This window comes from Emys orbicularis, chromosome 11, assembly GCF_028017835.1.
Source record: "Emys orbicularis isolate rEmyOrb1 chromosome 11, rEmyOrb1.hap1, whole genome shotgun sequence".
In the NCBI taxonomy this organism is placed as follows: Eukaryota; Metazoa; Chordata; order Testudines; family Emydidae; genus Emys; species Emys orbicularis.
In genome coordinates this window covers 60,377,129-60,390,066 of record NC_088693.1, presented here as the reverse complement: position 1 = coordinate 60,390,066, position 12,938 = coordinate 60,377,129, and the positions used below count along the sequence as shown (strand labels likewise).

Sequence of the window (12,938 nt, the reverse complement as noted above, 5' to 3'; positions counted from 1 at the left end):
AGCAGGCATGAAATTAACCTGTCACCTCTGTGCCTAGCAAGTATCACTCATGAAAGTGTCACATTACAAACTCATTGACTGACTTTGATAAAAATGAACTTTTTCCTGTGTTTCATATTTTTTAAACAGAGTCTCAGTCAAATCACTCTAATCAATCTGACAGTGGAGTTTCTGACACCCAACCAACTGGCCATGTCCGTTCCCAAAGTATTGTCAGCTCTATCTTCTCTGAGGCCTGGAAGCGAGGCACTCAGCTGGAAGAGTCCAGCAAGGTAACAAGAAGACTTTAGCATGAGAACCAACACCCCCACAAAATGTACGAAACAGAGTGACATCTCTTCTCATCTGTATCTTTACTGGGATTCTCTTCTCTTTTTACTCCACCTTTTCAACATACTGCATTATAATTTTTTTCAGATGTAGCTTTCTCTGGGGTAATGAGTCACCTCTTGAGCGTCCTGTCAGGTTTTATACGCGAGGGGTTTTGTAGCCATTTTCAATTATTAGGTGTAAGACATCGTTAGGGTGACCAGATAGCAAGTGTGAAAAATCAGCACAGGAGGTGGGCGGTAATGGGAGCCTATATAAGAAAAAGCCCCAAATATCGGGACTGTCCCTATAAAATTGGGACAGCTGGTCACCCTAACAGCCATGGCTTAAAAATTCTACTGAATAGTGTTTAAAAAAAGGCCAAGCAAAAACATTAACTGCCAAAAAGTTGAATGAAATGCTTTCAGGAAGATCTCTTTTTACTTAAGAGACGAGTCATGTCCTTGAGAACAACCAAGAGGTGGCGCTAGGAGCAGACAGACACATGAGCCTGTTTTGAAAGCTGCTCCAGTGGTATTCCCCTATGTGCTTTTATTTGGGTTCCATGAAAGTTTTAATATGCTGTAGACAAAATATGAAACAGAAGTAGTAATTGGGTAGTGAGAGGAGAGCAGATGCCTCGTGTTGTTAGTAATTGGGTATAAAGGATTTCAGCTCTTGACTGCCTGGCTCAGGTCTGCTCTGGGTTAGTAATAACCAAAAGTTTTACACCTCCGTTGTGAAATAAGTCATTAATGCAATTTCTCGTGAACAACAGAACACACCACAAAAATTGCAACTATGAATGACTTTGTTGGCAGTCTTGGCATCGATGCCCAGGCGCTGAACAGGCACAGAATCTGAATTAACAGTGTCAGGTCAGAGTTGAAGTACATTGGCAGGACAATGTGAGAGATGCTTAGGACTACTTCCTTCAGTGCTGTCAATCTTGCATCTGTTACAGACACTGAATTCATTTGACAAAAGACAACATTTTTAAAATTGGAACATGTATTAAAGAAAAAGCATACAGATCTCACTTTGTCCTCCAGTGGTGATGTGAGGTTGTGGAATATATAACTACATGAAGAAAATAAGTTGATGCAAATTCAAATATGCAGAAGTTAAGAAACATACAAGTTATAGTTCTCTAAGCAATGTTAACTCATCTACCCTGCACATACCTTTTACGTTTTCATAATTTGTTGGAGCATCTAGAGTCTTTGATGGGGAGGGTTATTTTTTGTATAAATCTAATCATTCAGTACTGAGTCTAGTAGTAACAAATTCTGCATACTGTGGACCAACTTTTAAAAGTGCACAAGAGCTGATCATTTGTGTGCCATGTACCAATCCATGCTTGTGATCCTGACATGCATAATCTAATCCGGTGTTGGGCATGTGCAAAAGTGCATTTGCCCTTGAAAATTTGAATTGGTACAGCAATGTGGGCGAGATAATGTTGCTGTGAGAACTGTAACTTTTCATTTCCTGATTATTATTTTTTTAAACCTGAAAAACCTTCCTACTGCACTAAAGTTTTTTGCATTTAATTTTCTTGGAGCACAGTGGACTCGTGATGATGTATTTTTACAACTCCATAGTGCCCAAAACCTAAGAGAATTTATACTATATCTGATTAAAGCAATTTTTAAAACAAATTTTTTTAGACTGTTCCTTATTGAGGGCTATCCATGTACAAAGACTGAAGTTTTATAATTCAGCAATTGAAGCTACTTGTCTGCAACAAAAAGTGGAACAACTTTTTTTCAAACAAGAAAAATTGTATTTCTCCCACACTTGCCCAACACAGGTGAATGGATTGCCCTAAAAATTTCCAGAGTTGACCTTTGCACTTATGCAAAGTATGTGATGTTTTATCTCAAAAGTACATTTTTGAAAAAGTTAAGTGTAAGGGGTTACAACTGAAGGATTGAGTTATAACTTTAAATGCAACAATCACTACTGCCTATAGTACCTAATTTTGGTCCTGTCCGGGTCTCTGACCTCAGTAATACCAGAGCTCCAAGAATTAAGGAGATAATAAGAATTAAGATATATTGGGGGGAGGAAGGGGGGAGGAAGAATATTGTCACTGAAATATTGATGTTGTGATGAGGCAGTTAGAATGACATTGAAACATTCCTGGTAAAAGCAGATCATTGACTGGCTAGACTCCAGCAGTGCCAGAGTGTTTATCATAGTGTCCACACAATACGTTTGCAGCTTTTAAAGGAAACCAAGCAAGATGAAAAGTTTCAGAATGGAGGCTTGGCTTGACAGTCAAGTTGTAGCCCGGAGTCGGATCATTATGGGACTTGTGCTTGGTCTCTCATTCCTAGGTCATCAGTCCTCTGCTAGGAGAAGGCCTTTCATTGCTTGGTTATCTTTCAGTCAGACAAAACACTGAGGAGCCTCAGAGGGAGTCTGGCCATTGAGCAGAAGGAGAATCATAATGCAAGTTTGAGATTGTGAATAATAAAGGGACAGGGAATAGTGAGAATCCTTTAGGTCAAAAAAGGTCTTGGAGGGGCCCCAGAAAAGGAAACACTAATAAAGGCATTAACACACTGTATGGAGCAAGGGGAGCTGTTCTTGTGTATTTTGTCAGTGTGCTGTGTGATCCCAGATCCATGCATATAGAGTAATTCTGCATACCAAAAAATACTTCACCAATAGTGTAGCTATTGCATATACAAACTGTAGTAGCTGCTCTCTCCTTATAAATAGCATTGGTGTATTTTCTAAATATTCCTAAAGATACACCTCACCATTGTGAATTAACAACTGCAAATATAAGCTAGTTTTAACTGCCTCAGAGAAGAAAAAAAAAATGAAACACAGAATTAATTATCTTCTAGGCCTTTATAAACCAAATTTCACTGAACACACTTTCGTAATTTGTTACAAATCATTGTGCATTTTTTTTTAAAGTTCAGAGACGTTGTTCTTTGTCCTTTCCTCAATATTCCATGTGTTTATTGCTTTGTGTAAAAATCGCCCTCCTAGATGCCAGGCAAAATTCTTCATGCTTAATTGTATCTTAGGTTTAAAAGCATGTTCAAAAACCATATGGTAATCCAATTGCTTATAAAAAGATTGCTCTTTGACAATACAGTTGGAGCAAATGAATGATTCTGTATTTCTGAATAATTAGACTTGTATATCTGCCAAATAATATTTTATTAACCAGTTCAGGTCAGTACAGTAAAGGACACCAAATACAGTGTTTTTTAGGTTGATCTTTTTATTTCCTTAGTTTACGAGCAGTTCTCCAATTTTAAATATAGCCAGGATGGCAATACAAAAGAAGAGCCAAAGTGAGAGTTCAGAATGTGGTTTTTAAACGACAAGACAAAGTGGGTCACAGAACACCCTCGCATGTAGTCTTTAATTCCCAATCTTTGCAAACTCTGCCATGCCGATGCGTGCTTGTTACGCTTCTGTCACCCTCTTTGTGTTTGATGCTCCTTGTGTTTCTCCTGTTGCCTTACTGTCTCAGGTGTCAAACGTGAAGCCCAACACAGCTAAGGTCTGCGTGCCCGGCATGCCTTATACAGGGCAGAATTAAGGTCAGGGGCTGTTTTGAAAGCACATTAATCTGAGTGACATTACCAGAATCTTGCAGACTAACCCTTTTAAGAAATCTTAATCTTTCTTTTGAACCTGCTGAATTGCTCCAGGGTTTTGTCCAATTCCTTACCTTACTAGCTTAATTTGACAAATAGAGGTACACGCCACGTTCATTATAAGTTATTCTATTTGTCTTACCTATTTCATTATAAGTTAATATTTCAGTTTTCTCCCAGTCAAATGAAGAGTTGATATAGAACTATCCATGTATTGACCCTTATAACAAACTGATATGCAAATCCTTTCATATAAGTTAGCTAGTCATATATAATATATAGTAAAAGCAGCGAAGACTTATAGACTAACAGACGTATAGGAGCATGAGCCTTCGGATGTATCCGAAGAAGTGGGTATTCACCCACGAAAGCTCCTGCTCCTATACGTCTGTTAGTCTATAAGGTGCCACAGGACACACTGCTGCTTTTACAGATCCAGACTAACACGGCTACCCCTTTGATACATAATATATAGTGGCACTGACAAAATGTGTCCTAATAAAATGTTTAGTAACTGTGGCTGTGCATTCTAGTAAGCTGTTTTTGGCATCAGTTATTAAGTAGGCTTTCTATTACAATCATCATGAAACTCACCGCTTGGCTCAAAGGGGGACCATGTTATAAGGAGGATGTGGTGTTAACAAACCTTAGGAGTAAATATAATTATGTTCTCTAATCTTTAACAGAAATTTAGATTTACAATTTAAAAAACTTTAACCCTAATGCTACTGAATAAAACCAAATGAATTGGCTGGACTGTAGAATGCAGTATTCCTTCCTCTCTCAACCCATTTCTTTTCATCCCTGCTCTCTCTCTCTCTCTCTCTCTCTCTCTCTCTCTCTCTCTCTCTCTCTCTGTTACATTCAGTTGCATGTCTAGCTCTTCTTTACCAATACAGTTTTTGTGTATCAAATTTTTTATTATTTTATACAGAATGTTTGAGGATTTTTCCATAAAATTCCCCTTTTCTCTCTGCATTGTTGAACTTCAGTGCATGTTGGATGAAAATGTCTCGATGTACCAGCATGTGGAGCTTGTTCCTATAGTGTCCTGCACACTTCTCAGAATATTTTCAGGCTTCCATGTATCAAAACATTAGCAGCATAATGCCATCACCACAGCTAGCATAAAATAATAGCATTTCCTGATGCAGGTCGAGATCGTGGAAAGACAGGTGCTCTTGAAGGCCTAGCATCAGCCTGGTCCAAATTCAGTCTTACGGACCTGAATGGCCATCTGCCGTCTCTCTTACTCTGCATGGCTTCCTCTCTAAGGGCTCTCTGCAAGGGGATCTCCCTGGGTACATCCCTTACCCATCTGGAATCCCATGAACATTACTGGGATTCTGCATGGGCACACAGGTCTGCCCCCAGGAATCTTCGCGGGTTCGTGCCTCACTTCTGTATGTGCTCAACACCCAAACACAATGCACCTGCCGCCTCCTTGAACTGCTATCTGATCAGAAAACTTCAGCTCCAATCCATCTCCTCCTATTGTTCAGGCATATAGTTGAGTAAACCTAGGACTCTGTCCTTGTGAGACCCCCATCTCCACCCCACCCCCTCCATGAGCGCACTCTAGTTCCTCCATCTTGTCTGTGTTCAGAATTTCCTTGTGCTGCATTGTTGTGCTTACGTTTCCTGCATGCTGTAGTCTGCATCTTACTTTTTCAATGACAAAGACATTTAGAACTTGCCTTTATACCCTCTCTTAATCTCTCTCTCTTTCTCTCTTTTTTTGTTTTTTGTTTTTTTGTTTGTTTAACTCCCTGTCTTTTAGGCCAAAATGGAGTCTGTGAGCCGACCCTTCACTTCACTTGCACCTGCCATGTCCCCACAAATTAAAGTGGCTACCCCATACACAGCTTCTCAGCCATCGCCTCCCCTTCCACCACCCCCACCGCCACCACCCCCACCTCCTCCACCCCCTCCTCCGCCACCACCACCACCTCTTCCCAGCCAGTCTACGCCTTCGACCGGCTCAGCAGCCCCCCTGTTTGTCAAGTACAGCACGATCACGAGGCTGCAGAATGCCTCCCAGCATGCTGGGCCTCTCTTTAAACCTCCCCCCATCACCCAGCAAATGCCACCACCCCCAGCGCTGGGAAAGCTGCCCATGCTGGTGGCTCCCCCTCCTCCCCCACCTCCTCCTCCACCTACCCCCGGATCAGCTATGGCACAGCTGAAACCAGCCCCCTGCACTCCGTCAGTGCCACCGTTCACCCCACCACCACCCCCTCTCAAAATCCATCAGGTTCCACAGAACGTTACTCCAGTGGCTGTGTCATCACCACCCCCTCTCCCTCCTCCTGTGCCTGCAGCACCTCCCCCCCCAGCCCCTCCTAAACCCCTTCTACCTGTCCCCACGCAGGCAAGTGCAAAGGCAGCATCGCCCATCGTGACCCACATCCCGCCACCCGGGCCCGTTCCCCCTCCTGCAATAAAAAAGCAGCCAAATTTCACAGCTTCCCAAGTTCCTCCACCAGCACCTGTTCCTCCAGGGCCTACTCCCCCACCCACCTTACCAAAACAGCAGAGTTTCTCTGTTAAACCTCCCCCATCCCCTCAGTCTCCTGTGCCATCTGTTGTGAAGCAGATAGCCAGTCAGTTTCCACCTCCCCCGACCCCTCCAGCCACAGAGCCTCAGCCTTTAAAGCCTGTCCCAGTAAGTGGGGCGCCACAGTCTCCCCCAGCAGTGAAAGCAAAGCCCAAGTGGCAGCCCACCTCTGCTCCATCTCCTGATTTTCCTCCTCCTCCACCTGAGAGCAGCTTAGTGTTTCCTCCGCCACCTTCCCCAGCTCCCTCTGCAGCTTCTCCTACCCTGGACAAGGCGGGATCTCCAGTCAAAAAGGCCAGCAAGACCTCAAGTCCTGGAGGGAAGAAACCACCTCCAACACCTCAACGAAACTCTAGCATCAAATCCAGCAGCTCTGCTGAGTATCATGAATCTAAGAGACCTTCGGTGGACAGCCTTGTCAGCAAATTTGCACATCCACCAGAGCCTTCAGGATCTCCTTCCAAGGAGCCTCCACCTCCTCCTGCAGCTCCTCCAAAGCCAGGAAAGCTAAATCTTTCTGGGGTGAATCTGCCTATAGTTCTTCAGCAAGGAGGTATTTCAGCAAAGGTACCTGCAGTAGGAGTGTCTGGGAAGGATCCCATGGTAGAATTTCCTTCTCCTCCATCCGATTCAGACTTTCCACCACCTCCACCAGAAATAGATCTGCCTTTACCACCAGTAGAGATCCCATCCGTGTTTTCAGGTAGCACCTCTCCAAAAGTTGCTGTTGTTAATCCCCAGCCTCAGCCCTGGTCTAAATCATCAGTGAAAAAAGCCCCTCCGCCCACACGTCCCAAGCGGAATGACAGCACCCGGCTTACGCAGTCAGAAATCATGGAATCACAGGGGCCGGTCAGTCCACAAGTGCCCACCTCGCCCAAGTCCAGCCTTAGTGTTCAGCCTGGCTTCCTGGCAGACCTAAACAGGACTCTGCAGCGGAAGTCCATCACTCGGCATGGCTCTCTCTCTTCTTCCCGTGTGTCCAGAACAGAGCCGACTGCCACGATGGATGACATGGCCTTGCCTCCACCCCCACCGGAACTGCTTGCGGACCAGCAAAAGACTGGCAGCTATGGAGGCAGTCATATATCAGGCTATGCAACGTTGCGGAGGGGGCCACCGCCTGCTCCCCCCAAAAGGGATCAGAACACCAAGCTGTCTAGGGACTGGTAATCACTAGGTGAACTCTATTTTGCCTGACTTTCAGTCAATTCTACAATCAGCAAATCTGTACTTTGTGTGGAGAGAGAACATGTGACTTGTGCGATAACATGAGGAAGACGTGGTCTCCCACTGTCACAAAGGGTAACTGTATGCATTCCCCTTCAGAACTAGTCCAAAAAGTTTGAGGGTTTGGGTTTGACTATTTCAAGGGTGTGGAGGGGCATTGTCCTCTCCCTTGCAATTTCTTTTATCCTTCATATGGATTGGACCAAAAACCTTTCTTACTTTTTTCTGCATTTAAGAAAAAAGAGAAATTTTTTGTAGTGTCTGTCCATGTGAGATACGTTTGTGCATGTATTATAAATGTAGTTATATAATAGATTGTGATATATTACGTCGCAGTTATAGAAGATAACCAGAATGTTTTTGTAGCTCTGTATTTATTGTTTCAGTCCACTGACGTATATATTACTCGGAATTGGACTCTAACCAGTCAAACCTTTACATGAAGATGAAGATGTAGGGGGCACTTTAAATCAAAAAAGCATCTTTTGGCAGTTTGTGACGGGTAAATGGTACAGAACTGAAGCATTGTGTCAGTATCTGTACATTTTCAATTGATTGAGAATACAGACACAACATACCAAAACATTCTGGTCATAATACTACTGAAAATAAATACATTTTGAGAAAAAAAAAAAAAAAAAGTTATATATAATGGGCTGGAGTGAAATATATTTATACTATAAAGAGCCTCCCCCTCCAAATAGTTGAAAACCACTCACAGCTCCAAGTTCCTTGTCCGTACAGTAAGTGGGATACATATATATTATTCCAATCCAATACACATTCTAATGTGGTAAGAAGTCTGGTAGCCACAATTCCTTACTTTGACACATTGGGAGGCTTAACGATCTGTCATGTGATACATCATCAGTACATGTGAACATCTTATTGAAAATACAGGTATGTTTCTGTATTCAGTAATACTCTCTGCCACATGCACACACCATATATAGATGCTCACCTTATCTGTGCCTGAAGAGATGAATTATCTTTACAAAAAATGGCTGAGAACCCTTGAGGAAGCATTGTGTGTAATTGGCCAGCTGTGAGCCTGAAGCTTTCATTTGGGGAGGGAGGGATGGGAGTGGTAATTTCGGTCCACAAATAGCTGGGAACCTGTTTTCTTTGACCTTTTGAGACGGCAACAAATGCATAAGCCTATTAATTAACAAATTGCACTCTGGCAGTCATGGAAGATGACTGAAAAAATATATAATTTGGGAGCTGATAAAATCTGTTAAGAATCCAGTTAGATCATCAGGGGCCTTAATAGGTGGAAATAGAATACTTTATTAGATTTGTTATTTATTTATTGCTGATTACAACCATAAGATCAAAATAATAGAATCCTTTTTCTTGTAATCTGCTAGTTTTTGATTGTGCAGTCTTACCTGGGTATCGGACATTGTGATATGGTAGTATAGTTAGTATAAGCGATCTTGCATCTCGTGCATGTGCAGTACAGTGTACGTTGTAAAATAACTCCAATATTAGCGCTGTACCTTAACATGCTCGTTTGTGTGAATTTCCCTGATCACTAAAGGGACACTATCAAGATTGGGGTCTTTTTTCAGATTTTTACCATTTTTTTCCTTCAAAAATAAATTCTAAATGCTCTTATTTTTTTCTAAAACAAGAAACCAAGAAAGCAGCCCAGAAATCACAAGCAATGCTACAATAGATCACGTGCATCGATAAAGTAGAAACTAATATTTGATAAGAGAGAATATTTGCCGTTTGGGCTTGTCAATGTGAGAAGCATCGTTACAGCGTTCCCCCTTTTTAAAAGTATAATAATAATCCACGTGAGGAAATGAGTGTTTGATTAGGAAAGAAGCTGTCACAAAACATCTGTACTTGTATAGTTCTATATAAGTGCATTGTGAAAAGAGAAAATGAGTGGTGCTGTCTCTGCTGACCTGTTTCATATGATTTTGAATCTGCTTCAGCACCTCCAGGAAATCGTTGTAATATTTTAGAGTAGTTTATTTGAGCAATAAGAATATACCATTGTGTGCATTTTTAAAGCACTGCTGTGGAAAGGCACTTTTTTGTATCTTTCAAACTGTTCACAAAAGTTTTATTTCTACTATTTTTGTGCTTATAAAGTGTCCTTAAAAGCATTGGCATTGTTGATTTTAAGCATGCTCAGTTAGCTGATTAGTGTCTTAGTAACAAGATTGTTGAACTATGCTACAATTAATGGGTGCTGTAATTTTCTACATTGTTCCTCCTGCTGCTTGCACTGTATGCTGGCCCTCGATCTCGCGCCTTCCAGTGGAGTTAAAGGTGCACAGATAGGAATTCTAGCCTCGTTGTTTTTATTGATAAGTTTACCTACTGATCACTGCCAGCATGCACCCATGTTCTCTGGGAGCTAAATCAGTTAGTTGATTCTTTTATCTTCATCCTCCCCTCCCCCCCCCCCCAATAACTCCACTGGTGCGTGTCAGCCCTATCATTCTTTCTTTTATTCATTTGATGTAGGTGCCTCTGGGATCTGCACTTGTTCGTAATTATGGCAGAGGAATGTCTTTAAATGCAATGTCTTCAAAGGCAGATGAGAACTGTTCTCTGTTTCCTATGATCAGGTTCATTTGTCTAATATTTGTTTCCCATGGGACCTTGAATCTGTGCTCACTAATGCAGGCCACTGTTTGCTGGAAGTCAGAAAACAGAACTCCATATTTGCAGCAAAAAGAGTGAGTGGAACAGGAACTCAATCTTTTTATTTGTTAGCTTTGGGCAATCCGACAACCTTTTGTGTCTTTGAAGAAATGTTAATGCAGTGAATGTCCACAGTTCCCATGTATTTTATTTCTGTACCTGCATGAGTTATATAAACCAAAAGATGCAGTGCTCTTTTAAAATAGGGTCACTGCAGGGGGGGTTTTGAAGCTTCTCCTTGAGTTCTGGTTTTCCCACCCCTTATTTTTCAGCATTTGTGTTCTTGGCAAAACTCTTCTTCAAGGTGCTGTAGTCTTTGCTAGTGTCTGTCCCCAGTCCAGTGTTGGTACAAGCTAAGTAGTAAAAACTGGCTGCAATGCTATCAACGAAGTGTACTGAAACTAGACCACAGGGTGGCAAAAATTAAATAACCTGCTTGCCATTGCAAACCTTGAGAATCCTGATGGCAACTGCTTTTCCAGCTTATTTGCTGTTCTGTTCTAGTGTTCAAATGTATAAGCCTTGTTTGCAAGTAATTTTCTCCCTGCTCATTGATTTGGAAATTGCCTCATTTCTTCCCTCTCTTTTAACCCCTTTGCTTCCTCTCTCGTAGCGAGAAAGTAGTTTCTGCAAAGAATATTGACCATAAATTGACCATAATTTGGATTTAGTCAGCATAGCACCTTGGAGCTCACCAGCCATACTTTAGACAAATGGAGCAGATGGTTTGATCCCATATTATTAACAAAATACAGGTGTAGTTTAAATTACTTTTAAACAAATATTTGCCACTTGCTAGGACCTCCACTCAGAGTGCTTTTTTCTCTTGCAAGAGCAGCTGATCCCAGAGCTGCATTCCTGCCTGTTGTGATGTTCTCTATACCTATTTTCCCATCTGGAAAATGGGGATAACTCCAATCTACCTCACTGGGGTGTTGTGGGGACTAATTAATGTTTGAATGTGTAAAACAGTATTTTCACAAGTCTTGTAGGAGAAACACAAGCCCTACGATAGATCCTAGTATGGAAGCACAAGAGAAAATGACATCCATGTAAGAAAATGTGACTATTCTAGTCAGCCTGTGTACATTGTTAATGATTTAGAATCTGAAGCTTTTTATTTAAAAAACATTTTTTCACCTTTAATCAGGAAACACTGATGGGTCTGCAAGGTGCTTGGAGTTGCAGCTGCCTGAGGGACTAGAATTGATGTGAGAATAAAAGGAGTGTGTTTTTCAGAGCACTTTGCTAAACATAAGCCAGCCAAGACAGGACAGAGGTGCTTTCAATACAGCAAGGCCAGGCAGTGATGCTTTAGGTTAGCTAGCTGACTGCGCCTACTGTATGGCAATACTGACAAATACAAAATAGGCAGGAAGAAATCGCTGAGTGAAGGAGGTAGAGTGACATGAACATATATCACAGTCACAGGCCACTAGATTTCTCTTACGTTTGGGACAAGGTGGAACTCGGGGGCTAAATGGCAAGTCTGAGGCATCAGAATAAGTACTGTGAGAATTGATGAGGTCAGAGAGTAAGTGGGGGAAAGAGAAGAGAGGACTAGGGAACAGCTCTGTAAAAGGAGCAATAGGAGGAACTGGAGCCAAGTTTGGGTATCCCTTCGAATGTTGTCTGAGCAAGTAGCAACCGCTAGTTGCTAAGTGCCACAGCCTAGTAGAAGGGGGCAGAATTCATTCAATCCAAACATCTTCAGTCAGAAGAAAGTAAAAAGCAAAGCCAAGTGTGTACTGAAACAGAAACAGTGGAGGACCAGAAACCAGGGAGCCACTTCAGGGTAAATTACGATGACTCCAAAACACAGAGTTGGCCCATCCCAGTGCTCACGTGGGAGAAAGTTATCCTGGTGCTGCTTCTCCTTGGTAGCACCTGTGGCCATCCAGCTAAAGGGGCATTTCTGCCTCTGTTTTAATTGCAGCAGGAGCCATAGTTAGTCCTGTGGTATATTTTGCTGGGACTCAGTTACTTTAGAAAGACCGACCAGGCTTAATTTCATAGACTGTCAATTAATTACAAAAAGTACTTTTAACATGTAGTTGATCCTCTGAATAAAGATCATAACAGTTATTGTGTGAGTGATTGAAATGCAGGTGTTTTAAAATAGCTTAGTGTGGAAGTACACACTTTCCAGGATGAGTTTACATGTAAATTGGAGGAATAGCTGACGTGTTTTGCTGATGTCCTCTAGCAAGTAGGAGCACATTGCCCTTTAACATGAAAGTGGAGAGCATTGATCATCCAAACACAAGCATGGTGTCCTTGGTAATGTTTTGCTTGTAAAACACTGTTGTTTTGTCACGGATGGACATTTGAGCTCTGAATGTAACAAATATGTCAACTTACTGCACTGAATATGTGCAGGTCTGCAAAGCTAGAGAGCACCTCCATAATGTGCCCAGAGAGAACGATCCCTGTTTGTAGTGCAGCGCAGAAAAAAGCAGACTGTCCCCTAGGTTCAGAACAGAGAAAAAGGAATGTAAACAATTCTCAGCCAAGTGTAGTTTTGAAATTGCTTTAGTGTCCAGTGC

At 42.0% G+C, this 12,938-nt stretch overlaps 1 protein-coding gene across 2 annotated transcripts in view; it reads left to right on the top strand.

The window, feature by feature from the left end:
- Positions 1-7,668, top strand: part of RAPH1 (Ras association (RalGDS/AF-6) and pleckstrin homology domains 1) — an 89,033-nt gene extending 81,365 nt beyond the window's left edge. For both annotated transcript variants that reach the window (XM_065413713.1, XM_065413712.1), the window contains 2 exons: positions 130-272; positions 5,719-7,668. In XM_065413713.1, coding sequence (XP_065269785.1) covers positions 130-272; positions 5,719-7,668 — 2,093 coding nt within the window. The remainder of the gene's footprint in view (positions 1-129; positions 273-5,718) is intronic.
- Positions 7,669-12,938: the final 5,270 nt, after the last annotated feature.